We start from the raw sequence: 27460 nt of genomic DNA on the forward strand, positions 1-27460 counted from the left end.
GTGATACCTGGGCTCTCTCACTTATGATTAAGCCCCTGTGTTTGTAACAGCTGATAATTTAACTGTCAGCATTTCTTTTGCATGGAGACATATATCTTGCGGTGCACATTTCCAGTTTCCCAACACTTACAGGGCCTAAAACCAGAGAACCATTCAAATGTCTGAACACCCCTGGGGTGTGTGTGCTTAGCTTAATGTCTTTTGTTTTAGGGATGGAAGGGGTGGGAAGCCACGTCCTCTCTGCTCTTGTCACAGCCGTGCCATTCTTGCACGCCATCTGCATCAAGCATGTGCCAAGGTGGGTGCTTTATTGCTTTGAAACTGCAAGAAACCACATCACCCAGCTCTTCAAGGTTCTATTAACCTCATCTTACTTCTAGCAGCCCTCTCCCTTCCGAACCGGCACCACGGGCCTCAGCCTCCCGAGCAAGCCCACATCTTGCAAGCTAGAAAAGCTACGCTGTTCCAGGTCACACCACACCTCCTTTAGGGTACTTGGCCCTTTTCAGCTGATACCCAGTTTGTTAGCTATGTGGTTTGGGGCAGGTACTCCACACATCACAGATACCTTCAGAAAGGCTGACTGAAACAAGCCCCTGATTTCCCTTCTGGGGAAGTTAATTTACATCAAAGTGTACAATTAGTTTAAATTTTTGTCCTCGATGTCCCATTGTCCCATGTCCCATCTCTCCCACACAATCTCCTGTGGATTTCACTGGCTGCCACCTCCTCGTTAAATTACCTGACTCTATTAGATCCTTGTTGCGGTCACCCAAACCCTCAAACAGATTTTACAGTTAACTTGATTTGCAGTTAAATCAGAACATATTGCTTCTTGGCCAGTGATTCCATTTTGCAGAGCGTGAATAAACATGAACAGCCCCTCCCCTGATCTCAGGGACGAAGCACTAAACTATTTTTAACTCCAAGGAACTGGTCCACTTTGCTTTAATTTGATGGTACCTGACTTGGGTTGAGATCTATCCCATGAGCCATCACTGAGAAAGTCAAGAATAACCAATCTGCAATATCCTCACTCCACTTATTATTTCAAATGCAATCCAAATGTGGGGCAGCGTGTTATCTAAAAACTGAGAGCCAGTGCTAAGTGATCTTAGGCAAAGGGTGGAAGCTGGTGGAAGTTTCTGTCTGATGCTCAATATCCTCTTAGCCTTAGACAATCCTGTTAGCAGAGAGTGTATTGTTCATGAGAGCAAGGCAAGAGACAAGCCCAAAGGACAGAGATAGCCAACTATTCAGGCCGCCAACCGGTGTACTCTTCCCATGCAAAGTGAATGGCAGCATGCCCAATGGCACTGTGGACCCTCTGAATCTTCTCCCATGAACATGCTGCCCTAATCCAGGGAACTCTGGAAGCTGTGGATCTGAGTCCAAGGGAAGGGCCAGAGCCCAAGACAGGCTCCTTTACTTTAATTTCCCATGTTACATTCTCTTTGATGTCCAAGAAACTGGTCCTGAGAACAGGATACCCCTAATGATTCTGCACACTTGAGAACCTGGATGGAATTTGAAGCATTCTTCTGGACCTTGTCGCTTTGCAGGTTAAGTCTAATTGCTATTTTTACATTTTTCTTTTGGGAGGAAAGCACGGTTTTAAATATAAAGCCTCTAAAAGCTGATGTCTGCCTTAGAATATTTAAAACCCACTGCAAATGTAATAATACTGCCTAATTACTGCAAATGTGAAAGCATACCTTGAATGAAAACTCATTATGCAAAATAAGCCCTTCAAACAGTCCCTTGCCCAGGAAGGCCAAGTGGGATGGGGAATTATACCCTTTATCTGATCACTTTCCTCCACCAGAAGAAAGGAGATCACTAAAACACAGGACAAGGAGCTGGGAGCTTACAAAGCTTCAGGTATTATCAATTTTACTGTAGCTGGTGGAAAACCCTCCAACCAGAGGCCAAGACCATGAGCACTGCGAAGTACTCAATGCATCAAAGCTCATTTGGGAATGGGGCAAGGGGCAGCAGGGAAGGGCTTTCTAGCTATTACATATACTGCCAGGGTCAGAGGCTGTGGTGGCAGGGCATGAGGGTCACTCTTCTAACACGTACAAGTGGCCCCAGAGCAGCCCGGCACCAGCTCAGCTTCATCATTTGATTCAGTCTAGGGAAAATTTTGATGAAGTAGAATCCGCAAGGTGCAAAAAGCCAGGAGTAAAGAATGCTACCTGGAAACTTCTCCTGGGAACCCGCTCACTCTCAAGTCCCACCTAACTAACCACTGGCCCCCTAGACAGACAGCTAGCTGTGGTCCCAACCTGTCACTCCACCATATCAGGTCATTTACACTTTATTAATTATTACGTATAATCCAGGGGTGATGTGAGCTGTGTGGAAGGACATGAGCAAACACTAAGAAATTTATCTTGAGGTGTGAACATTCACAGATTTGGGGTTCTTGGGGTCCTGAAGCCAGGGCATGAGCATCACACTGTACTGCAAGTCTGTTGAACAAAGTTTGAATTCTGCCTAATGGGAAATAAGTCACTCCTCTACAGACTCTGGTGATCATGTCCCCTTACCATGGATGGGCTTGTCCTATAACACAATCGAATGTGATTTCTTTTCCCTTGTACCACAGCCCCAAAGGTGCTGACACAATTTAGCCCCAATATTCTCTAGGGATTTCCCTTTCAGGAGGTTACTGTTTCAGCTACAGAGACTGTGAAAGCCAGCTCCAAGGAAAATCTGGAGGCAGAGCCAAGCCAAGGCCCCCAAGTGCTGTGCTCCAGGCGTGAAGATGAGGGGTAACCTATTACATACAACAGCTTCAGATGCCACAGATCAAAGATGCTGAGTGTACATGGAACAGATAATTTCTCCCTCATACATATTTTAGCTAAACTGTTTGAACCCTGCAGATCTGTCAGAAGATTACCTGAGACAATATAAATTACCAGCCTGGAAAATAAATGAGGGCCTCATTTATCTTGACCAGGGGTGAACAAGAGAGCGGTGAGCAGAGGAAGCAAGCTACCGAGAGGGCAAAACAGTCACTGTGGGGTCTTTTGTGGGGCCACTGTCAATCAACAGAGAGAAGTGTGTCTGTTGTAGGAAAATGGCATTCCTGGGTTAGTAGCTTCCCAGATGGAGGCTGACTCTGCTGAGCACACACCCGTGAAAAGACCCATGAAAGTTTGACCAGAGTCAAACTTTCTGAAGGTGACGCCACAAAAGGTAGTTCACCTCACTTTCATGCCTTTTGGCTGGGTAGGGTGGTGGGGAGGTAGGTTGTTGGATAAGAGGTTTCCCTGAAATGACTAATAGAAGTTCCAGACCAGGCTTTTGTAAGGCCATCTACTGTGTAACAAGACACTTGCCTGTGACTTAAAATTTTGTACAGTGGAAATGTGATGGGGGATGTCCTTCTGTATGCTGTGAATATATGTTTCTCTTATTGGTTGACAAATAAAGCTGTTTTGGCCAATGGACAGGCAGAATTTAGCCAGGTGGAAAATCCAAACAGGGACAAAGAAAGGTAGGAGAGTCAGGGAGACGCCATGTGGCTACAAAGGAAGGAAGAGGCCTGGGCATCACCTGTAAACCAAGACCACAAAGAAATACACAGATTAATAGAAATGGGTTAAGAATTAATAGAGAGCTAGCAAATAAGAAGCCTGAACCATAGATCAAATAGTTTATAATTAATATAAACCTCTGTGTATTTATTTGGGACTAAACAGCTGCAGGACTTGGCGGGACAGGAACTTCCTCCTACAGAAATGCTTGCTAGTCAACCTACTATCTGGTGCAAAGCAGGCCATCTGTTGGGAAATGACACAGCCTCCCTTGCAGCCACCTCAACCTGAGCTGTGCCCCTCCACATCTCTATATCAGCAACATACTCTTTGTGGATCTATTCTCTGCCAAGCCTGCCCTATCCATCACCAAGCAATAGTCCTGGTGGGAAACCCTGGATGAAATGGTCCAACTGACCACCCAGTCCAGACTGAGCAGTGAATTGAACCATCCTAAACATTACTCATGGCACTTCGGTTTACCAGGGACAGGAGCTGTGTGCTGTAGTGCATTTCAGTGTACATATATGACCCCTACACACACAAACACACACACACACACACACACACACACACACACACACACACACACACACCCCTACCTGAGCCAAGGTGCCTTCTGAGCTGGGATAGTCTTACCTGCATATTCCTTGAGGTATCACTCAACAGCACATGATAAATTCCTGATGAATTGCTTCAAATACAAGAGAGCTGATGTAGCTTTAAGAGCACTACTGCAGCCCCTGAGAAACTCCCATAACTATTACTGGTGTGTGTAAGCACAGGTGGGTGGTGTTTGTACACACACTCTAAATCACTTTCACCGTGAATGGAGCTATTCTTTGATAAATTGGTCTGACATTTGGTATAAAGTCCTGCAGGCTTTAGACAGAACGATTTAGAAAATAACAATGCGGGTTTCTCCTTCTCTTTCAGTAAATAACCCACCAGTAAAATACAGATAATAACTGACAATTGTACTTGTAGTGTAACTAATGAGAAAAATAACACAGTCAATGGACTGCTTATACACATTTGATAAATTATATCCCTCACATCCACCCATGAGAAATAAGCGTGCATATTCCTGGTTGGCTGAATGCAAACAAATATTTACCATGGAGATTAAAGATCTGAGATACAATTTACATTTTATTTTGCAACTGTTTTGATACTATGTCTACATATGTTTGAAAAGGCAAAACCTACCTCAACTTCCTGAGTACGAGAGCATAATGAATGGGAAAAAAAATAAAAGAATCATATCAAACAACAAGAAGAAGGAATGTACACATTTTTGATAAATGCACCAGATTTTCCAAACATTATAAAGGTCACAGCCCACTGTTTTGAGCCACCTACCATCATTCCTTTGCTAAGGCCCATCGCCCACAGAGCCCATGGGAAAGGACTTAGGTAAAAAGCTAATGAGTTGGGGTGGGGGGGTGTCTCAGTTGTCTGTGCACACTGCAGGAGAGCTAGCAAGACTCTGATGAAACTCAGACACTCATCCACTGTTCCTGTCTGTGAGAATGTCAAATGAGTCACTGCCTGCAACGTCAGCCCAATCAATAAACATCCCAAGACAACATCAAAGGCCAAGAATAATAAAGCTTCTTCATTTCTGCAAAAGCATCATTTGCTCTGAAGCTCCAGAATAGCTGGAGGGGACTTCAAACACAGGGCAGTCACAGACCTATGGTCTTGGGAAATATGTCAGATGAGTAGGGTTGACTCATCTTCCTCCCCTCCCCCACTCCCTCCCACCTCCCCCACCCCTGCTTCCCCAGTGATTAGAGCTGTAACTGGCATGATGAGCTCTCCCTTCTCAGGGATGTACTGTCTCTACTGAGCCATCCAAACTGGGGTGGTGAGGTGTTATTTACCCAAACAGGAAAGCGAAGTCTGTGGCTCCATCTCTGAACTGTGGTCTGTATCTGTTCTTGTATCTTTGGCTGCCACAGATGATGAAAGGGTGCTGTGATGTACTCTTGTTGAACCAAGGGGCAAAACAATGCCGCCCATACCCTTGTCCTCACTAGTGAAGCTGCCAGGTTGTCTGAGCTAAGGGAAGGCAGTCTTGTCAATGTCTGAGGAGGAGAGGAATCAGTACCATGGACTTAAAGGCGACAGGAGCTAGGATGGGCTTTGAAGCGGTGTGGGTGAGAGTTCCTGCTCCAGCAACCTTCAGTTGGGCCACCTTGTCTAATACTGCCTTCTCTGAGTCATGTTCCTTATCCATGAAACAAGACCACTGGTACCTACCTTAAGGATGCTCTTAGAGCCTTACAAAGATCCCAATGCCTGGCACAGGTAGCCTCCAGCAGTAACAAGTGACAGGCAAGTGCTCTCATGCCCATGTCTACAGGTTTATATCAGTGAGATGTCCCGGGGACAGAGGGATCAATTGGTTCCATGGTAAGTTTAAAATTTCTAGGAAGTGATTTCTGTACATTTGAGTTTTACCAATCAGAGGTGAGCTGTTTTACTAGTCTCTGGTGTGAAGAAAGTAACTCAATGTGACTTAGAAACCTGGGTTGTAGGTCTGCTTCTAAAGACCACAACCCCACTCTAAGGTTGAGTGACCCCCATCTAGAGAACAGAGTCTGTCTAGCAGAGAAAGACAATACCCATGACATAGGCCTGTTCCCTCCTTCACAGTTTGCAAACACTAAGGTGAGTCCCTGAATCCACACATAAATGTTTCAATTATGATTAACCATATCCTAATAAAGACACTGGGCTTCAACAGGTAATATTTCTATGCAATCAGTAATTTGCATAAAGAAAGATGAGTGATTCCTGAAAGTATCTGTGCCACTGGCACACCAAAGTCCTTACTGTCTTCAAGTGTTCAAATGCCATTCCCCAGAGAGCGCAAATGATAAGTGGTCCAAGACCAGTCTTGTCCAGGTATCACAGATTCCAAACTAATTATGTCCCACTATCTTTCTGATAGTTCCCCACCCCCAAGTATAAGGCTCCATGAACATGCTTCCAATTAAGAACAAGACACCTTGCACTGGAGAGATGGCCTGGCACTTAGGAGCACTTATTGCTCTTGCAAAGGACCCAGGTTTGGTTCCCAGATCTCACGTGACAGCTCATCGTCTGCAATTATGAATGCATATAATAATCAGTCAAGCCAATGCTCACACATATAAAATAAAAATAAGTTGTAAAACAAAGGAAGAAAGAAAAAGGGTACGATCTATACCTTCACACCATTTCCTCCTCTCTACTAGTCATATCCGTGTTGTATTAATTTCAGGAGGAAATTGCTGTCCCTGCCTACGTACAAGGGGAGCAAAAGGACCTTGTACTCACTGATCCCTCTCCTACCCTGGAGATGCCAACTAGGGGGCCTGGAGCACGGTATTCATCTCAATTGAGGGACAAAGGAAGGAGGCCATACTCAAACTCAATGAGAGCGACAGGTGACCAAGGGAAAGTCAGAGCCACTGCAGAGAGCATGCATACAGTCACAAAACACTAGAGGTCTTCTTCTAGGATCCTCCCCCCAATACTCATAGCATGGCGTCTGGCCATCCACTTACTCAGGCAAGACCCCAGCAGAAGCTGAGAGGGTCCAGGGGAAGAGTGCTTGCCCAGGACGCATGAGGCCATGGTTCAAGCCCGAATACTGAGAATACAAACCCTGTATTCTCTGGCTTCACTTTCTTTCCTCATGACAGCAAGCCCATCCCTCTCAGTCTCACACAGGGCTCCTGCTTCTGCATCAACACCACCACTTCCTGAATCCAGGACAGTTTTCCCTGCATCACCAGCATGTGCTCCGCCCAGCCTCCCTGCCTCCCCCAGCACTGCCAGCTCTGCTCCACACTGCTCCAACAGTGACCTTCTAAAGATCACATTCCAGAGTGGCTAGCTACACCAACAGAACCCCTAGGGCCTGGTCCCTGCAGTCCTCCACTAGCTCACTACAGTCACACTCCAGTCCACAGAATAAAATCTGCATGACTTCTGCAGCGCCGCCCACGCTGTCCACTTGACACCTGAAACACACTCCCCCACCCTCCCTAGATGACCCAGCCCTCACTCCATCAGACTCATTTGCACGCTGCTAGCCCTGGAAGCCCACACTCTTCCTAGCCCTGTGGTGCCTGGCTGATTTGCAGCCCACTGGCTGCTCTTCTGTAGTTCTGCCACAGAGGTTAGTCCCAGGGGCTGGGCTGGGTGGCTTCAGTGTGGGACCTTAGGTCCCACAGTGTGGATCAACAGAGCTGGGATGAGTAGATGATGGTTCCCGCCTCTGCCTGATTCCCGGGATGTGGTCACTCCACCACTTTTCCACTTGTATTCAAAACAATGGGCTGAGGGACTGGAGTGGAGAACAATGAAACAGACACCTCACTTTGGTGACACCAACTGGGGCAGACACAGGAATCCAGGAAGCAGAACAAACTCGGGAGACTTGGGAGCTTGAGTCAAGGTGTGTAGCACTGGGGTGATTGGTAGCATCCTTACTTCACAGCTAGTGCCCCAAGTCATCTCGGGGACAAGAAGACTTTACAACCTGTTTAAGTTGAAATCTGCTGAGTGTTGAATGAGACATGTTCCCCATATGTCTGAACATTTGATCTTTGGTTGATGGTTCCATTTGGGAAGAATATGGGACCTTTAGGAACTGCAGCCTTGACAGAGGAAGTATGTCACTGGGGTGGCAGGTGGGGGGAGTTTGAGTGTTTATAGACTGCTACTTCCTGCCTCCTGATTCTTTCTATCTCTCCAATATATCTTTATATCTCTCTATCATCTCTGTATCTATCTCTGTATCTATCTCTGTATCTGTCTCTGTATCTGTCTCTGTATCTGTCTCTATCATCACTGTCTAATCTATCTCTGTACCTGTTTCTATCACTTCTCTATTTCTATCTCCATCAGATCTATCTATCTATCTATCTATCTCTGTATCTGTCTCTATCATCTCTAGCTCCATTATTTCTATCTCTTTATTCTTTTGATTTATCTGTCTCTCTACCTATCTATCTCTCACTATTTCTCCTGTGAGTGGATAAAATTCTGTCATCCAACTTCCCCACCAGGATGATCCTCTCCTCCTGGAACCATAAGCCAAAATAAATAGATCCTTTCTTTTCCACGTTGCTTTGGTCATGGTTATTTTTATCACAGCAACATAAAAGTCCAATGAGTGGCTTAAAAGTCAAGACTTGGACCAAAATTAAGTGTATGTCAAAAGTTTAAATAAAGACTTAAGACAGAAACTAATAGTGACAATGACGATACCAGTAATGGCCACCATGTCTGAGTGGTCCCGTCCTGACCCAACCAGATGCTGTTTTGTTTGACTCTTACGATAACTGTCTAAAACAGTACAATAAACAGCCCCACACCACAGGTACAGACATTACAGTTTGGAAGGAAGCCACATAGCTAGTGGGAAGGAGAAACAGGACTTGAACTCAGTATTCGCTTGACTTAAAGCTCATGTTCTCAGCACAACACAGCCTCCTTCAGTGGCACCGTGTAAGGAATGTAAAGCTGGAGACACTGGAGAGTTGCATGGGCATGCCTGCTCTATGGAGACAAGTACCCTGCTCTATGGAAACAAGCACCCTGCTCTGTGGAGACAAGCACCCTGCTCTGTGGAGAAGACAAGCACCCTGCTCTGTGGAGAAGACAAGCACCCTGCTCTGTGGAGACAAGCACCCTGCTCTATGGAGAAGACAAGCACCCTACTCTGTGGAGATGAGCACCCTGCTCTGTGGAGAAGACAAGCACCCTGCTCTGTGGAGAAGACAAGCACCCTGCTCTGTGAAGACAAGCACCCTGCTCTGTGGAGACAAGCACCCTGCTCTGTGGAGAAGACAAGCACCCTGTTCTATGGAGACAAGCACACAGACCAGAGGCTTCCTACAGTAAAGTAGAAACCAGCAATCTATGCCTCACTACATCTTTGAGGGACCAGATAGCAACACAACCTGTTAATCTGACCCCAGTAAGGTGGGCAGCAAGCCCCAGCATCCTGAACCTCACCTACTCAGGTGTAGCCTTCCTGGGCACAACGATGGCCTCCGGGGCCAAGAAGAGCAGCTTCAAAAGCCAGCAAAGATGAGATCACAGAAATGTCCTGCACCTATGAACCCTATGAGCTGACACCTGCCTGCCATCAGTCTTCCCAGGAGTCCCACTCAAAATGGTGCAGCCCAGACATCAAAATGCTGACCAAAAGCTGTGATACGTTGACACGACTCTCCCCTCTGGAAACTCATGGCCACAAAGTCTCTGAAATGTCCACCTGCCACCTGGCTCACTCTGCTACAGCTCCCTCCAGCCTTCTGATGACCCTGCCTCTTCCACAGACAGTCTAGGAATGGTAGCGATAAAGACTCCCTCCAGTGGGTCCCTAAAGTGTCCTACATCTGACTGCCACACTGCTAATGACACTGTGTCCTGAGGCCTTGTCTCTGGAGCATTGATACAGCAAAGTCAACAAAGCTCCCATTCTAAGCTAGTGTCACAGCCAGGATTTTCGATTTCTTCTGTGAAATATACAATGCCTTACATGATATTATTTCTATCATGAGGTTGCCAGAGTAAACAAGCCTGCCAAAAAATGGCCTCGCATTCCTGAGCCAAAGTTTACCTCTACAACTACCAACAAGCTTCCACGAAGGAGAGTGTGCACCCCAGCACCAAGCCAGGCCTCGCCAGTGGTAAGAATTTGCTAAGGATGATTGAATGTGGTTTTCAGAAACCACTCAGATGCCATGAAAAGCTGGGTCCCAAAACTTGTCACTCAAAAAGCATCAGTGCAAGTCCATCTCCAGAACTTTCAGAAAAGATACTGACAGACTTGGGAGGGTTAGTGACATGATTAGAGGCCTCTCACGCAGACTCCACAGTTGAGAATATTCTCACCTAGCCCACCTCAGAAGTATTTCTGTCATGTGGACATGGCAGAACCCAGAGAGCCCTGAGAGGACTTTTCTCCTACCAACAAACAAGGCACATGAGGTTCCCAGCAGGACTGTAGCCCCAATATCTACATATTAGCCTAGTCTCTCAATATCTAGCCATCACATCTTCCTCAGTCAGACTGCTGTGGCTGGTCATGCTGGATTTACCAGACAGCACTTCAGAGCCAACAGGGAAGCAGCCCCATGCAGCTGCTGTCTTCTAAACATGCCCGGCTCTGTGTGTTATGGAGTCTAGGGAGCCTGGTGAGAACTTAGGGGCCAGTGGACAAGTTCATTGTAATGCACAATGATCATGTCTGCCCTGACACTGGGCTAGAAAATGGATGTGAGGAACAGCTAACCCAAAGCTGTGTCAAGCCTGGGGTGCACCAAGAGGAGAGAGAACCAGAAATGTAAGAATACCAATGTAACATTCCTGGCAAATATACTCATTAAAGAAAAGTAGCTACAGTAACTATAAACAAGAGGGCACTGATTATTATCATACATGTGCACATGCACGCACACACACGCATGCACTCATGCATGCACGCACACATGCATGCACGCATGCACACACACACCAAGGAAGCAGGGCAGTTTCTACTGAGAAAGACACAATCAGCTAGATCTTGAAGGCCAAGGAAGATTCCAGATGCAGAGTACATGGTGGGGGCAGGGCGTGGCTTGCACATAGAGTAGACCCAGCTCCAGTCCCTGTGCACAGTCTTTGCTGTGGATTCCCTCAGCTCGGGAGACTCAGGAAAAAGCCAACGGCCCCATAATCTGGAGGCAGTAACAGCAGAAGCACTGGTCTGTCTGCTCAGTGTCCTCTGCACCTGCAGCCTGCTCCTGCCAAAGGCCCAGGGAGTTGTGCAGCCAACACCGATACTGGTGAGGAACAATACGCAGGATGAACACTGCCATCCACTGCCTCAGGTGCAAGGCAGAGCACAGACAACTCACCACCTGCCACCCCGGGCAAGCAAACCCAGACCCCAACCATTCTGATCCCCGCCACCTGTTAAGAACATACATGAGTCATTATGAAACAGGATGAGAGCCAACTACCTGGCCACTGCTCCCCCTCAAGAGGCACACTGCTAGTCCGCAGCTGCACCTTCCCCGAATTACCTAAGGAAGCATCTAACCCTCCAAAGGACAGCTCCTCAGGAGTGAGTGACACGCCACATGACCATGCTATGGAGATCATGACTCCTAAGCCTCAGGCAAGGACAGCAATGAATGTCGTATTGTCCTCACTCAGACACTGAATGACCCCACTGTGCCTGCCAGGGACAGGGCCAAGAAGGGTGTGTGGCCTGGGTCCTGAGGTCCCCAACTTTTCAATTCAAAACCCTCCAAGTTTTCCATTTGAACCCCTCAAGTGGGATCATTTATGTGGTAACACAAAGATGCCAGAAAGGACATGGGTTTCTTGTGGAAGCAGGGAGGGGGAGGGGCACTCAGTCACAAAAGCCATGGAATGATTTTATGCTTTTTTATTAGTTTATTATCATTTGCAAACTGGCGATCCAAGTCTCAGCTGTCTTAGAGTACAAATATGTCAAATAAGAAACCAAATGTGCCCCAAAAACTGTGTGTAAATAGAAGTGTGTGTGTGTGTGTGTGTGTGTGTGTGTGTGTGTGTGTGTTTCACACACTGCCAAAAGCTAGACCATATGTAAAACCTTAAGCTAAATCAGAGCAATAGCTGCTATTGTTTGGCTCTTTATTTTTTTGCACTTACTTTTTAAGGCTCTAGCATGAGCACACACAGTTATTATATCTGAGATCCTCCAAGTCCCTCTCCTAGTAAATAACTCATGAACCTTAAGAAATAACTCTGCTGGTTTGTCCACATGATGGCCAGAACTACGAAGACATAAACTACTCACAAATTTCCCAAAAGCAAATCATGCACCGTGTTACCCTCTCATTGCAAGTACAACAACGGAGGAATGGAGCAGAAAAATGAGACACAAGAAAGAGAGCCAAGGCTGTAACAGTAGCTAAGTACTTCATGTCCGCCTTAAATGCACCCTCCCCGTGCTCAAAGCATGCAAAGGGACAGGGCCAACGGGGCCACTAACATGCTAGAGGCCAGGACAACATGGCTCTGCCAGACTGTGCCAGAAACTATGGGTCACAGTTAGTCGTGTTCAGTCAAGGTCTTGGCTTCCAACCATCCTGAAGATATATATGCTCACGGGTCGTGTGAGAAGAAAAGTAAACACACAAACTCAAAATGGTGACAGTGGTTGTCAGTGTTTGGGAAACAGTTTCCTTCCTGTTTCTGCTTTTAGCAACTGTTTTTTGTTGTTGTTGTTGATGATGATTTTGTTTTTTGAATTTTTACAAAACTAAGATAGCTGGTATCTGGCTGGGTTATAGTAGTGCATGCCTTTAATACCAGCACTCGGGAGGCAGAGGCAGAGGCAGGTGGCTGTGAGTTCGAGGCTAGACTGATCCACCAAAGCAAGTTTCAGGACAGCCAGGACACACAGAGAAACTGCTACTCCCGTCATTATAAACGTCTTTGGGGCGAGCAGAGGGGAAGCGGCATGCCCCTCACGTTACACTCATAGGGACGTCCAGACTCGGAGGGGTGAAATTATTCTGCTGAAATCCACATTCACAGCAGCATCTAAGACCCCCGTAGACTAACGGCGGAGACTGTGACAGACACACCCATGCACCATGCCTTGGAATCAAGAATGCAGACGGCCGAACCACGCCAAAGAAAAGCCCAGGTGCATTCCAAGGCAACCCAAGGAACCACCCACCCACCGCCTTTTCTCATGAGCTCGTTTTCAGGGTGGCAAAATCTTCCATAGTTTCGCATATTCTTTTTATCGCAGCATTTCTGCTCATCAAGAAAGGAAGGGTACAGAAGAGGCGGGGCTTGGAAGAGGAGGGGCTTAACCCTCAGCTCTCCGGCCAGCACCGGTTCCAAGACCCCTTCTAAAAACGCGAGGCAGAATGGTTCAGAGCGTGCATCAGAAACCGTCCATTTGTTTATGACACGGTGAGAAATCTGCCACAAACCTAGATGGTGGCTCTATTTAATAAGGCGAGGGAGGCCTGACATGCCACCCAGCTTAAGCAACAGGACACAGTGATCACAGCTGGAACCAGAGGGGCCTCATCAGGGCTGCCTGCTGGAATTATTTGGCAGCAATACACAGCTATTTTCCCATTGGCCAGGAAAGCCCCAGGTCTTTCCCCACGCCTCTCTTTCTACAAAACGCCGAAACCAATGGCTCTGCTTCCTAGCCAGAAACCTGAAATAAGTAAGTACCAATGAGTTTTTTGTTTTGTTTTGTTTTTTAAGCGGCAGCCTGTCCTGTCATTTGTGATGCCACAGTGAAGTGACTTCAGCTTTCCATGCTCAGCTTTCTTATCTGAGTAATGAGGGTGGCGGTGCCAGCACCACCAGGGTGCCTGGAAGCATGACTAGAGGTGGCTATTGCTAGGTGCCCAGCATGTAGGATGCTCCAAAAATGGTGGCCATGTTTTCACTGATCCCTGCTTATCCTCTGCTCTAAGCTGATACTGGAGTTTTATAAACACTCCATTGGCTTTCTCGAGAGGGATCCTTTCATGAGGCTACAGAGGGTTCTGAGATAGCAAATCCGGGTGATGGCTGCTTCAGAAAGGCAGCCACCTGTGCTCTGGGAGAAATCATAAATAAGGTACCACTTAAGCAATCACATTACTCAGCTTAGCTTGTGTGATCCGGAGCTGCACGTGCGTGCGATGGAGTTTGGATTATCTGTTGGCTGCCACTGTAGTCCATCCAACTGTCTCCAGGCATTCTGATGGGGAGCAGCTTCATTAGCTTACCTCCTGTGGCCCCTGAGATCCTGCTATTTGTGGTAGGGCCAGATTCCGGAGGAAGGAGGCAATGCCTTTGTAAGAAGGAGATAATACAAACAGCACGCTTTGCTTGGCAAAGAACAGCCGGGTTCTACATATTCATTATAGGGCCCTCCCTTCAGCCCTCAGGGCTCACAGAAAAGATGCTAGCTCAGTCTTCTCTTGACTGAGAAGGACAGGTAGGCCATTGCACTCAGATGCCAAGATCCTGCCTGAGATGGCGTACCAGTGTAGTCCACTAGACCAAGCACCAAAGCAAGTATAACCCACTCAAACCAGCCTCTCTCTAAGAAGGACCCGTGATCCCTAAAGCTCCATTTGACCAGAGCCACTTGCATATTTGTGTGTATTTGTGCTTGGATAGCTGTGGGCCTTCTAGAAGGTTCCAGAACCTACCTACAGTCTGCAGATGTGGGTGTATGTAGAGGAAGAGGCTAGAAAACCCCAAGGAAGGACTTAAGGCAGTGGTTCTCAAACCTTGGGGTTCAAATATCAGATATCCCCACATGTCAGATATTCATGATTCTTAACAGTAGCAAAATTACAGTCATGGAGTATCAATGAAAATAATTTTATGGTTGTGGGTCATTACAACATGAGAAACTGTGTTAAAGTGCTGCAGCATTACAAAGGCTGAGAGCCTCTTAAAGGCTAAGTTCTTGGTACCCGATCCAGGTCCTCGAGCCTCAAGCTCTAGGCTGTCAACTTCTGATGTGTGAATTGTTCTGGACCCAGCTCTGACTCAAGCATCCAGCAGCGACTCAGAACAGCTATTGGTGGAAGCCAAGCTGGTCGTGTTGCAGAGGGAGCAGGAGTGTGGAGGGGAAGGGATGACTCCAACAAAGCATGGAAGCTGAGCTCTCAGGACTGAGATGGAGGCTGAGAGGGTGAGTGGCGAATTGCCCGAGAATTGCCTGGGAGGAAAGGAAGGTAACAAACACTGCAGCAGAGTGCCATCAGGAAAAAGCCAGCAAAAGGGAAGGCTGGGGGTGGGGGTAACCTCACAAGGGGAGAAAACATGCAAGCTGTCAGCAATTTTGAGGCCATTTGCTGAGAAGTGCTTTTCAGGCACGTTTCCTCAGGGGTTCACATGCTTGTAGTACAACATCCAACTAAGATGATGAACAGCTGTGTGGTGATATCTTGCTTGTACAAATAAAGCCTGTCTGAAGGTCAGAGAATGGAGCTTGCCACTAGCTAACCATAGAGGTCTGGAGGTCTGGATAGGCAGACAGGAAGTGAGATGGCTAGGCAGAAACAGGAAGTGAGATGGCTTCGCAGAAAAGAGGATGTAAGCAGGTAGAAACAGGAACTCACTCTTATCTGCTGAGAAGCTAAGGAGGTAAGGCGTGGCTGTGGCTTGCTCCTCCTTCTCTCTGATCTCTCAGCATTTTCCTCTATGTCTGACTACGGGTATTTATTAGACCAATACAACTCCCTTTCACATTTTGGCACCCAACATGGGGCAAGAATTTCCATGTAAAACCTTAAAAAGGGATTCTGAAAACAAAGAACTGAATTATGTATGGCTTCGTGGTAGCAGCATTTTCTCATGTGGGTTCTGTTTGCTAGAGGCAAACTTTAAGAGAGGGTTCCTGACTCAGCATTAGTGGCAAAAAACTCACGGCTGTCTTAAGAGGCTCTGCTGCCAAACACTTAAATGGTGTTTATGAGCAGCCAGCAGGATGCTTCTTGGTGGTGACATGGACCTAGAAACTCTGAAGAGTTGTGACAATAAACATGGCTCCTACCAGTACCTCTATTATAAAGCTAGACTCTCAGGACAGGCAGAGAATAGTGTGGAGTCAGCCTCCATGTTAATCTTAGCTATGCTGTTTAGCAGATTAAAGACTTATTTGGTCAGAAAAAGACAGAAATATACAGTAAAGACAGACTCAAAGGGAAAAAAAATCTCTAAAAAGTTTACATCATGTTTAAAAATATGCATAGGCTTGAGAGAGAAAAGAAAAAGGACAGAGAAGTCCTTTAAAAAGAAATAGAGTACCTGGGCATGGTGGCACACACCTTTAATCCCAGTACTCAGGAAGCAGAGGCAGCCAGACCTCGGTGATTTCAAGGCCAACCTGATCTACAGAGTGAGTTCCATAGACAGCCAAAAAATACACAGAGAAACCCTGTCTCAAAAATAAAAGAAATAGAATAATAAAAAAAGCCATGTAAAGATGGGAAATGCACACAGAGTCTGGATACTGTAGGTTATTGTGTTGTCTTTAAATTGGTTGCTGAGGAAGGAGCAATTAATTGCTAACAGACATTAGATTATAAATGCTGCTGGATTGATCCAACATATATATTTTGAGAATGCCTTGACTTCAAAACTTAAGTAAGGACATGTTACTTTGGAAAAGAGGTTCTGATTTGTTTTCACAGAAGATTAAAAGCTGCGGATTCCTTCCAAACTAACATGGTTTGATCAAATGAGACTCCTTAAACAGAGGCCCAGGTGATACAGCATCCTAAGCAGCTGAGATAATGCAGCCTCACAGACCACCGCAGCCAGGATTTGGCCAGGTTCTCGGTTTTCTCAGGATCCCCAAGGGATTGATAGTGCCCCCAAACAGCAGGAAGCAGTTTGGAGAGAACTACAACCAAATTCCAAAATAATGTTTTTAAATATTTGTTTTCATTTAGGTGGGGTTGGTTATAAATGATTAATTAACACAATCTTTTTCTAAAGAATAAAGGGAATATCATATAGAAATGAATACTTTGCTTTGGTATGGATTTTGGTTTATTGATACAAATTTAAGGTCAATTTTATTATATGCATATTTATACTCTTGTTTAGGTATTGTGTTTGTGCAGCTCATTTAAAATATAATGTGTAATTAAATACAGATTATAGATAGTCACCTATAATAGTCAAAACTTAGGTTTTCTAGATATACAGAGCTATATTTCAAATGGATAGGTATTCTTCAAAACCTTTCAAAGACCTACAGAATATGCCATTTAAAATGGCTTATTAGGGTTTTTCATGGCAATGAGAAACAACTGCTCCTGGCAACACCAAGTACTTCAGAGAGGAAGCTGGGCATTGAAGAAACTCGTTATGGCGTTTGCTTTCAACATGGCAGGGATAGCCATTTGGATAAGCAACTGCTTTTTCCTGGGCTACTTGACAGCATGCCGTGCAAACTGAACAAGCAGGTTACAAAGAAATGTGACTGCTAACTTGCCAAGCGACAAAATGGGCCTTCAAGGTTCCAGCCTCATAGAAAAGTCTGTCAGACACTTTAGGCCTATATGCTGAAAAGGGATGCCCCAATGTTACAGAGGAACTTTGGGTGACTGTCCAGACAATGAGATGTCTCTGTCAATCCTAGAGTTTATGTATTATCCTTCTGGGGTTTTTGATGTAGTTATAGACAGATGGTTATGGTTTTCCTTATTTATGATAAAGGATAAGTCACATAAAATTTAGACTCACATAGATAGAATAGATGATAGAATGTTTAATTTTTGTCAAATGTTAGAGAACTAAATATTGTTAACTATAGTTCTTGCTTGATAATTATACACACACACACACACACACACACACACACACACACACACATATATATATATATATATATATATATATATATATATATTTACTATGTTAAAGTTAAAACCTTCATTTGTGTTTAGACAGAAAAGAGGAGATAATGGGGGATGTCCTTTTTTCATTTCTTTTTTTTTGGGGGGGTGTCCTTCTGTATGCTGTGAATATCTGTTTCTCTTATTGGTTGATGAATAAAGCTGTTTTGGCCAATGGACAGGCAAGATTTAGCCAGGCAGGAAATCCAAACAGGGATAGAGAAAGGTAGGAGGATGAGTCAGGGAGATGCCATGTAGCAACTGGGAAGATAGGACACTCAGAAATTCCCCAGTAGGCCAACGCTACATGGAGTTACATAGATTAATATAAATGGGTTAATAATTAAGAGAGAGCTAGCCAATAAGAAGCCTGAGTCGTTGGCCAAACAGTTTATAATTAATGTAAGCCTCTATGTGTTTATTTGGAACTAAATGGCTGTGGGACCGGGTAGGACAGAAACTTCCACCCATGTGCTCATCTTCTCTTTAGGGAAAGGCGGTTGCACATTCAAAGATGCAGCACAATGTGTGACTTGGGAAGGGAGGGATCCATGGGCCAAGAGCACGGACTCACCCCAGTCTCACTGTCACACGGATTTAGAGCACGGACTCACCCCAGTCTCACTGTCACACGGATTTCTGTGTGGCCCTTGAGTACAGCTAGCACTGCTGGAGAGGGGCACAAAGGAGCATCCCTGATCAGATAGGTTGCATAGAGGGCCAGCAAGTGGAGGGTGCCTGAAGAAGGTACAGCAGTCTGCAATCTGATCTGCTCTTGGCCTGAGAGAGTGCTTCCCCCAGCAGCTTCCCCAGCCCTGCCCTGGTCAATGCCAGACCGGGCCACTGACAACACAAATGAACACATGATAGAGAAGGCCCTGGAGATGCACCAATGTCAGGGGGCAGATGGAAATTTATCGTGTTTGCCTTCTGGATGTCCCCATATTCTCATGTGGCAATTACTCCTGGGCAACACAACTGGACAACATGGGAAGTGAGCAATGGGCACACACAGGACCAATGCCAAGCAGACCCTTTGTGCTCAGCAGGGCTGACTTCTCTTTAACTCTCCAGCATCTACCTGGAAGCATACATCTTCCTTACCACGTGAACCGGTCCCATGACAACAGCAGCAACTCATTACCAAGCCATTTGGGGTTATATTTCTCCAAGAAAATAAATAGCCAGTTTAAAGACCTTCAGAAAAATGTTCCACCACTACTCTACTTAAATGAGATTATTTATTAAGGATATCAAGAGCCACTCACACCTGTGGGAGTGGGGAGCATAGTAAAAGCGCAAGTGGCCCTCTGTGAGCTTTGTACTGATAAGTGGAAAATGGCAGGAGACCCAGCCTTCCACAGATTTTCATTCAGGACTGGGGACTGATCTCCATGTTAGGCTCACATGGCTCTTCATGGCTGATCTCAGTGCTAGAAGCCCTTGGCCCAGACGGTCAGGCCAATAAGAGCCTAGGCAAAGTTGTATGTCAGACACCAGTGCCCTGTACCCAACTGATCACTGCAGAAATCAGGCTCTGCCCTTGCTAGGTGGGGCTGCTTAAATTTCTTGTAAGGAACAGGAAGCAACTATTTCAAGTTTGTGTGTTGTGTACTGAGTGTCTCACAATCTTTTTACAGACCTACCCCCACCCCCCACTCACCTTAATACCATAAAAACACAACTCACAGTCTCAGCTGGGTGTAGACTACAAAACAAACAGCCCTGAGCATTGCATGGCAATTATACATTCAACTAAAAGCACATTTGGATTATTACATAGGGCTGTACTAGGGACTCATGTTAAAGATATATTGCCTTGATCATACTTAGACTTGGCACTTTGGGCCATGGGGCCTCCATGGGATTAGATGGGTTTCACTGTCTAAGAGATCCAGGCTAGAGAAACAGTGAGGGCTGGGTACCATCTGCTCTCACACAGTGACCAAGCATAAGGAGCAAGGCTTCATCTCCCTGGATGGTCCCTCCTTTTGTTCCTCACTAAGGACCCATGGTGGTTGTACTAGTGGGTCTCCCCAGAGGCAGAGCCAGAGGAAGCAGCCTCACCAGAAGCCTGGTGCAGGAATGAGGGCCAGGACAGTCCAAATATGTGTAATGACAGAGTCGGAGGGAGGGTGGGCGGAGGAAACCCAGCTTCAGGCTGTCACAGAGCAGAAGTTTGCTTTGAGCATACAGACTGCTGACCTCACACGGATGTGAACCAACAGACATCCTTAAATCTGGATGTGAAGGGAAGCAGCAGACATTGCAAGGCAAGGGTTACACACATTCCACTCAGATCAGCCCACTAAGCACTGACCACAAAAGACGGCCAAGAGGTAAGAGTTGTCCCTCCAATATCCTGAATTGTGTTCTACAGGTGCTGTCCTTGAACCAGGGAACTCCAGTGTGAGAGAGTCTGAGGTTCCTTGCTCCTCTAACAGACATAATTTCTGCCTGCAAAGCTTCCAGACAGAATTCAGTCTCCTGACTTATCCTTTGTCTCTAGACTTCTATATGGCCCAGACTTTCTGCTCTTAACCTGTAAGAGAGAAATCAAGGCAACTGTCATAGCGGGTCTTAGTTTTGTGAAAGTGCCAAGGAGAGGCCTTAGGCCTCAAGGAGGGTGACCATCTCCCATCCTACCCAGAGAGAGCACACTGACTCCACAGACCACAACAGAGATGACAGAGTTCAATTGTCAGAACTTAGCTCACAAACGAAGGAAACCTGCATTCATTTTCTTGTTCTCGTCTCCAACTCCAAAGATGAGATGAGATTTTTTTTTTCTTCAGAAGCCTCTGAAAGTTCCTGTGATTGTCCCCAGACAGACACTACTGAGGAGAGCAAGCAAATTGCACTCTGCAATTACTACGCTCTGAACTCTCAGACAGCCCATCTTCATGCTGCCATTGTGTTTGTGTCTACGGATGGCTGGTTCAGGCGGGGCAATCATTCCCAGAGCCCTTCACTACTGCAAAATGCTCAAACAGCAGCATGGAAAATTACCCAGAAAAACAGCTGTTTATGCTTGAGGCGGTACCTACACGGGGAGAAAAGCAATAGGGGGTGGAAGCCACAAGGCATAAAATTGAGAAAATACTGTTTTCAAGCTAAGAGTAAAGGGACATCTCACTGAAAAGGTAATCAATACTCGAAATGGATCATGGAAAGACAGAACACCCTGGCTACAGAAAGAAATAAGGCTCCCAACGAGTCACCAACAAATGACAAACAAGAACACTGTAACAGTTCAAGAGGGACTCAGTGACAAACCCCTAGCCCCTCTTGCTTCTCCTCCTCCATGGTGACAACTCCACCAAATGAACTTGAGTAAGGTGTGGCTCACCACACAGCAGCTCACTAGTTTGCTTCACATTGGCTATGATAAAACAATGTCCAAAACCAAGCTGGAAAGGAAAGGGTTTGTTTGGGCTACACTTCCAGCCAACAGTTCATCACTGAAGGAAGTCAGGACAAAAACAGGACCCCGGAGGCAGGAACTGAAGCAGAACATGGAATAATGCTGCTTCCTGGCTTTCTCAGCTTTTTTATGCAACCCAGGACCACTGCTCACAATGGGCTGAGTCTTCCCACATCGATCAGAAATCAAGAAAATGTCCCACAGGCCAATTTCTCAATCAAGGTTCGCTCCCCTCGAGTGACTCTAGTTTGTTTCCAGTTGACAAAGCTAACCAGCACAATGCTATCGATAACACACACACAAAAAAAAAAAAAAAAAAAAAAAAAAAAAAAAAAAAAAAAAAAAAAAAAACAGGCGAGGGAGCACCTGTCACTCCCTCACAGGCACAGGACAAGAAGCCATGGATTCAGAAAACCTTGGAAAGAATTGATCCCAACTCTGTCCCCGAAGCTTGATAATAAATAACCCACAATGTAAACCAGTAAGCAAGTCAAGCTTCTACTCACTGCTTCCTCCCCTGAGAAAGAACCTAGAAGCCACAGATACTAACTGCTGGCTTCCTGGAGATTCCTATGACCTTTGTCATTTGCTGACAACTCTGACACCAAGCAGCCTTTCAAAAGAAACTGGATACAAGATGGCCTTGCATGTACAATTCTAGTCCGGCTTGTTGCTAACTGTTGAAGTCCACCATGTTTTACCAGAACTCCCAGGTCCTCCTCCACCCCAGGAAGATAAGATGGAATGCCTTTCTGGACAATGAGACAACTTTAAAAGGCACCAGGGACATAGTCAATGTCACTGACACACTTTTGTGATGGATAATTGAAGCACAAGATACTTCCTAGTTTCTCAGAGTACTGAGCTTCTCCATAGCACAAGGCTCAAAGTGTGGTTTGACTGGCTGGAGCCACGCTGCAAAGCACAGGTACCCAACTTCCCCAAAAGAGAAGGGTTATAGAGTTCTAACCTGGCGCATCCAACAGAACTCCCTAAAGCCTGGGCTCTACAGGTTATTGTCTGTGTGACCCCAGAGTGTTGGAGCCATCTCTTTCCAACTCAGCATCTTAGGGTTTGCAAAGTTCACCAGATTTAATCCATGCCAAGCGCTAACAAAAAGAGTAACAGATCTCCAGCAGGAATGCTCTTTAGTAGCTGGCTCTCATCTGTGTACATTTCGGCCTGCCACTCCTTTTCTTAACAAGGCCCACCCGTTATATTACCATTTCAGAGGAGAAAAGATGTGCTTGGCTGACCTGTCCATTTCCTTCAAAACACAGGCCATTCTCTCTGTGGTCTGTCTGAAGCATGGTCTGGGCCTGAGTGAGCTTCTTTTAAAAAGAAAGAGACAACCCTAAACAAGCCAGGGGCAAGGATGAAGAAAGGCTCTTTCTCAAAGAAGCAGGAAGTTAGGGCAGAAGACTATGGGTTTCCCCCTCAGGAAGTATGTGGTTGCTGAAGCCAGAGAGAGCTGTCCAGGGTACTTATCAAAGCAGTAGTACCTCACTCTCCCAGAAGCTTGGTTAAAACATGTAAAGAGCAAGCATCCTTTCCATATGGAAGAGGACATCTGTCTTCAGCACAGAGGTGGCTTGCAGATGGGAGGTAGCAGACACACACATCCATAGGATAAGGACAGACAGTTCACCAGGGAGGTAGAGACATGGTTCAGGAGATAAGGGCACTTGCTGCTCTTCTAGAGGAGCCAAGTTCAGTCCCCAGCACCCACATTAGGTGAGGCACAACTGTCTGTAACTAGCTCCAGGGCATCTGGCACCCTCTTCTGGCCTCTGCAGGCACTGCACTCACACGCACATATACATAGTTAAAGCATGCTTTAAAAGAATGGGAAAGAAGGTATGAACAGCTATATTTCACAAAGTGGGTGCTCACAAGCTGTATTACACAAAGAGAGCTGAAACATGAACCCTGGCCAGTCACCACCAGCATTTTGTGACAGTGTAAAGACACTCATCCCCAGTGTGCAAATCAACATGATGACACCACCCAGAAACGAGACAAGAATGCAAAAGGACAACACAGCTACAGAAATGCTCACACAGCCCTGGCTTCAAACAGTCCAGATGTCCTCAGAGAGAAAGGATCAGACAACATGTGAAAAAATGAATAGCAGCCACACAGCAGAGCAGGTTGCATCACTCGCAGAGCAGAGCGCTGGGGAAGCCAGATGCGAAAGGGCATCAAGAGAGACCCTGTTACTCCACTGATGGTCTGATGGTCAGACAACAGCAGGAACCCGGAGGAAGAAGTAGAGGGCACTGGTGTGTGTGTGTGTGTGTGTGTGTGTGTGTGTGTGTGTGTGTGTAACACAGGAAGGAGTGAATATGAGAAATAGTGTTTTCCTTTTATCTATGTGATCAAGCTTAGCCATTGCTTACTGGGAAATACAGGATTATACCAAGCCAGGGAAATATGCCCAGTGCCTGGTGAACCCTGGACAGGTACACCAGAGTCAGCCAGGGACAGAGCCATTGTCTAATGTCAGCATGGAAAGGTTGTGAGACCAGAAAGGCAAATGGGAAACCCAGTACTGCCACAAACTGTGACTTACACAGTATGGCTTCCTAATTGCTGGTGTAGGCTATTTATAATGTGATCGGTTTAAGTCCCTTCTCCAGCAGATAACCAGGCACTGAGGCTCGCCTGAGGTCATATACCAGAAAGAGGTAGTACCTCTATTCAGCCTCTGTGGTCTTGCTCCGGAAGTCTCATTAGTAGCCACAAGCCCCATTCCTACCTTGAACTCTCCGAGAAAATCACCCCCTCACCACCCTGTCCCAGGCCAGTAGTGGAAGCTGGGGCAGAGAGAGGGCTTAAGGAGAAGGGTCTGGAATGAGCTCATTGTGCTCCCAGAAGGGCTACTCTCCATGAAGCCTTTACAGGTTTTTACAGTCCCAGACTGTAGCACTACTCCTATTCCTAGCTATGGAGGAAATCCAGTAAGGAAGAGAACTGTGGGAACTTCACATACTCAGTTACAGATGGGCCCAGGCAGGACTGGAGTCCAGACCACATCACCAGAAATGCCAGCAGCAGCTCCCAGGTCCCACAAGCAAGGTTGGATCCTTGCAGAATTAAGGTAAGCTGTCACCACATGTGTGTGGTGTGGAGAGGCGTCCCCAACTATGTGGTCTCTTCACAGCAAAGCCAGCATGAAGACATATGGAGCGCTTCCAAGCATGGAGGAACTGAGCTCTACACAAAGCTGAGGGGGTGTCGGGGGTGTCGGGGGATGTCAGGGATGCTCTCCCCTACCCTACCCCCACTCCCCGCTCTAGCTGCAAAGCCCTTCTGTTCCACAGGTTCCCTCCGTCTTCTAAGGGGAACGTTTGCCTAGAATTCAGTCAGGGCTGATTAACCCACAACCCTGCCAACAGTCACGCAGGCTTTGCCAATGGGAGTTCACCTTCTTTAGTACCAGGGTCCATCCAGGAATGACTAAAGAACCTTACTGTAATGAGGGGTGGGCACACTGGGTCTGTAGACACCACAGAAAGATGCAGCTTTCCTTCCACAGACCCTAACAGGATGGGAAGAAATTGGAACTGCCAGAGACCTTCCTGCCATGGGAGAAATACATGGCTAAGAATAAAGCCTGAAGCCAGGGAGGCAAGAAGCTGCAGACAAAATATAAGGGTAACAGTTACACAGGCCTGGACACAGCCATGCCTGAAGTCCAAGGCAAGACTTTCATGCTACTGGGAGAGTTAATGTGACTTTGTGTTAAAGCTATGACCAAAATTCAGGGTCAATAACCTGGAGCTGTTAGTCCTGACATGCTGGAGGTCTCTGATCAATGGATGATGTGGGAATGTTTATCCACAGAGGTGACTGCTGAGTGGGCGGGTAAAACAATCCCAACCACTGCAAGAAAGGTTCGGAATAAAACTACATGAATCAAGACCCTCAAACCTTGCTGGGCTTCTACGTGGGAAAACATAGAAACCATGTGGCCCAACTCACTAGAGCAGAGTTGCTGGATTCCTTCCTCTGGGAAGACAAAAACAGCATCTATAACTTCCCTCCAAGGGCCCAACGAAGACACAAACAGCATCTATGGTTCCCCCAAGGGCCCAATGATAAACTGAGACAGAATTCTATACAAGCCCACACTGGGGAACCAATGAGTTTATTGGGTTTTCTTACAGAGCATGGGTGAGACATTACTTACTGTGGGTGCTCCCTCATGGGTGCTCCCACCCCAAAGAGACTGCATTGGCAAGTCTTTATCAGCAGAGAGGAGAGATTTCCTACAACTGCACTGATGGAACACCACCCCTCTAGGCTTCCCGAGCCTTGGTACCCTAGTCTCTCTCAGGAGTCCACTTGCTATTGGGACAGAATTGCTTTAAACGAGTGGCGTGGAGTGACTGAGTACTCAGGTGACTCTCTGTGATTAGACTTCAACAGTCCAATGGTGGTTATTTGGCTTGGAGGACAGTCGTGTCCAACATGTAGCAAACAAAACAAGACAAAAGGTAGAGCGGTGACAACACAGGGAGGCACCGTGGATGGACATGTGACCTGACAATCACTTATCAGATGTGGGAGAAACCCTCCCCACAGCACAGCTAAAGGCAGCCAGGCCCGACTTCACCACATGAATCTCCACCGCATAACGAATTGGAGCGTCTTTAACAAGATTTTCCTGCTATTTTAATTCCACAGAGGATTCCGCCAGCGAGAAAGAACAAAATGGCATTTTACTACCTGCACATACACATCCTAACTTTCAAATTCATATCTCTGAGATGGGAAAAGAGTCAGCAATAAGAGGAAATTAAATACATAAATCCTCTGATTTATCACTGGACATACACGCACGGGCTCTGTGACAGTAAACTCTGCCCAGGCTGCCTTTCCCCAGGAGTCACGGCTGCAAACACAGCGGAAAACCCTGATTTGCAATGGGAAATAATTCTGTTTTAATCTTGTTTATCTTCTTGGTCTAGTAACCCCCTGTGGCCAGAGCCCATCTGGCACACTCTCAAGAAAACTGTGGCCACTGTATTTAATCCAATCTTGTGGTTGGTCTGTTCACTTTTTCGCAGTATCTACTGTGTGCCAATGGGTATTGAGTTTATTCACTTAAACCTAATCGCCCAATACAGAGTGCCGTTTATTTCAAGATCATTTTGAAGGTATACACAACAAATTAGCTGTTTTCAGTGGAGCACACGAAATGCTTTCTGCAGAGGAGTTGGCTGAGTCCAGCAAATTAGTTCAATCTCAGATGGACTGCCACAAAGTGACCTGCCAAAGCAATGTGTACTTAGTAATAGCAGTCTGCAAGTTTGTGTCTCACGGCAGCTGGACATCTTGGGGAAAGCCACATGCCCTACTTAACTCTGCTATTGCCCCTTAGAGCTCCAAATCTCTACCATTAGCCTGCACCAGGGCCCTAGAGCAAACAGTAAGGGAGACATGCCACTAAGCCTCATGCTGGAGATTCTGAATCAGGAAATGCATCACAGGCTCTGCAAGGACATCCCATTATTGATGAGATAATACTATGAAATGCCACCATTAACAAAGGTGGTGCGCTCTCTTCCAGCATGGACCAGAGCTGAGGACAAATTAAGTGTGTTACCAGCTCTACAACATCGTGTCCCAAAGGAACATTTCTTGTGACAGAAATACCCTCCCTGCCAAACAGAGTACTGTACTGGTTTCTCTTCAGGGTCAACGCCTAGGGGAGTGGATACCCAGGGTGCCTCTGCAGAGCATCTGTGAGGACATCACCAGAGACAATTGGCCCTGAAGGCTTTGAGAGCAAGAACGGGTTCATCCCTTGGACTTGAACACCATAGCATTGCTAAGAGGTGGGAAAGGTGTGTGTGTTGGGGAGTAGCGAGTGGAAACATGTCGTTGGAGGTGTGTCCTTGGGCTGTATCTCACCCTGGCTCTTTCTGTACCCTCCTTTCTCTGCTTCTGGATGCCACCATGTCAACAACATCTGTCACATACAACTGCTGCCAAGATGCTCTACCTCAATCCAGCTCATGCACATAGAGCTATGCAAGCGCAGACTGAGCACTCCTCCC

The 27460-nt window shown here is 46.4% G+C and overlaps 1 protein-coding gene across 2 annotated transcripts in view; it reads right to left on the reverse strand.

Annotated features, from left to right (window-relative positions):
- Nucleotides 1-27460, reverse strand: part of Spock1 (SPARC (osteonectin), cwcv and kazal like domains proteoglycan 1) — a 472211-nt gene that overhangs the window by 256824 nt on the left and 187927 nt on the right. The window contains exon 2 of one of the 2 annotated variants that reach the window (XM_035441547.1): nucleotides 4758-4766. The exons of the other annotated variant lie outside the window; for it this stretch is intronic. Within the exon in view, the coding sequence (XP_035297438.1) occupies nucleotides 4758-4766 (9 nt within the window). The remainder of the gene's footprint in view (nucleotides 1-4757; nucleotides 4767-27460) is intronic. 2 annotated transcript variants of the gene reach the window in all.

Source organism: Cricetulus griseus, chromosome 3 (assembly GCF_003668045.3).
Source record: "Cricetulus griseus strain 17A/GY chromosome 3, alternate assembly CriGri-PICRH-1.0, whole genome shotgun sequence".
Taxonomy (NCBI): Eukaryota; Metazoa; Chordata; class Mammalia; order Rodentia; family Cricetidae; genus Cricetulus; species Cricetulus griseus.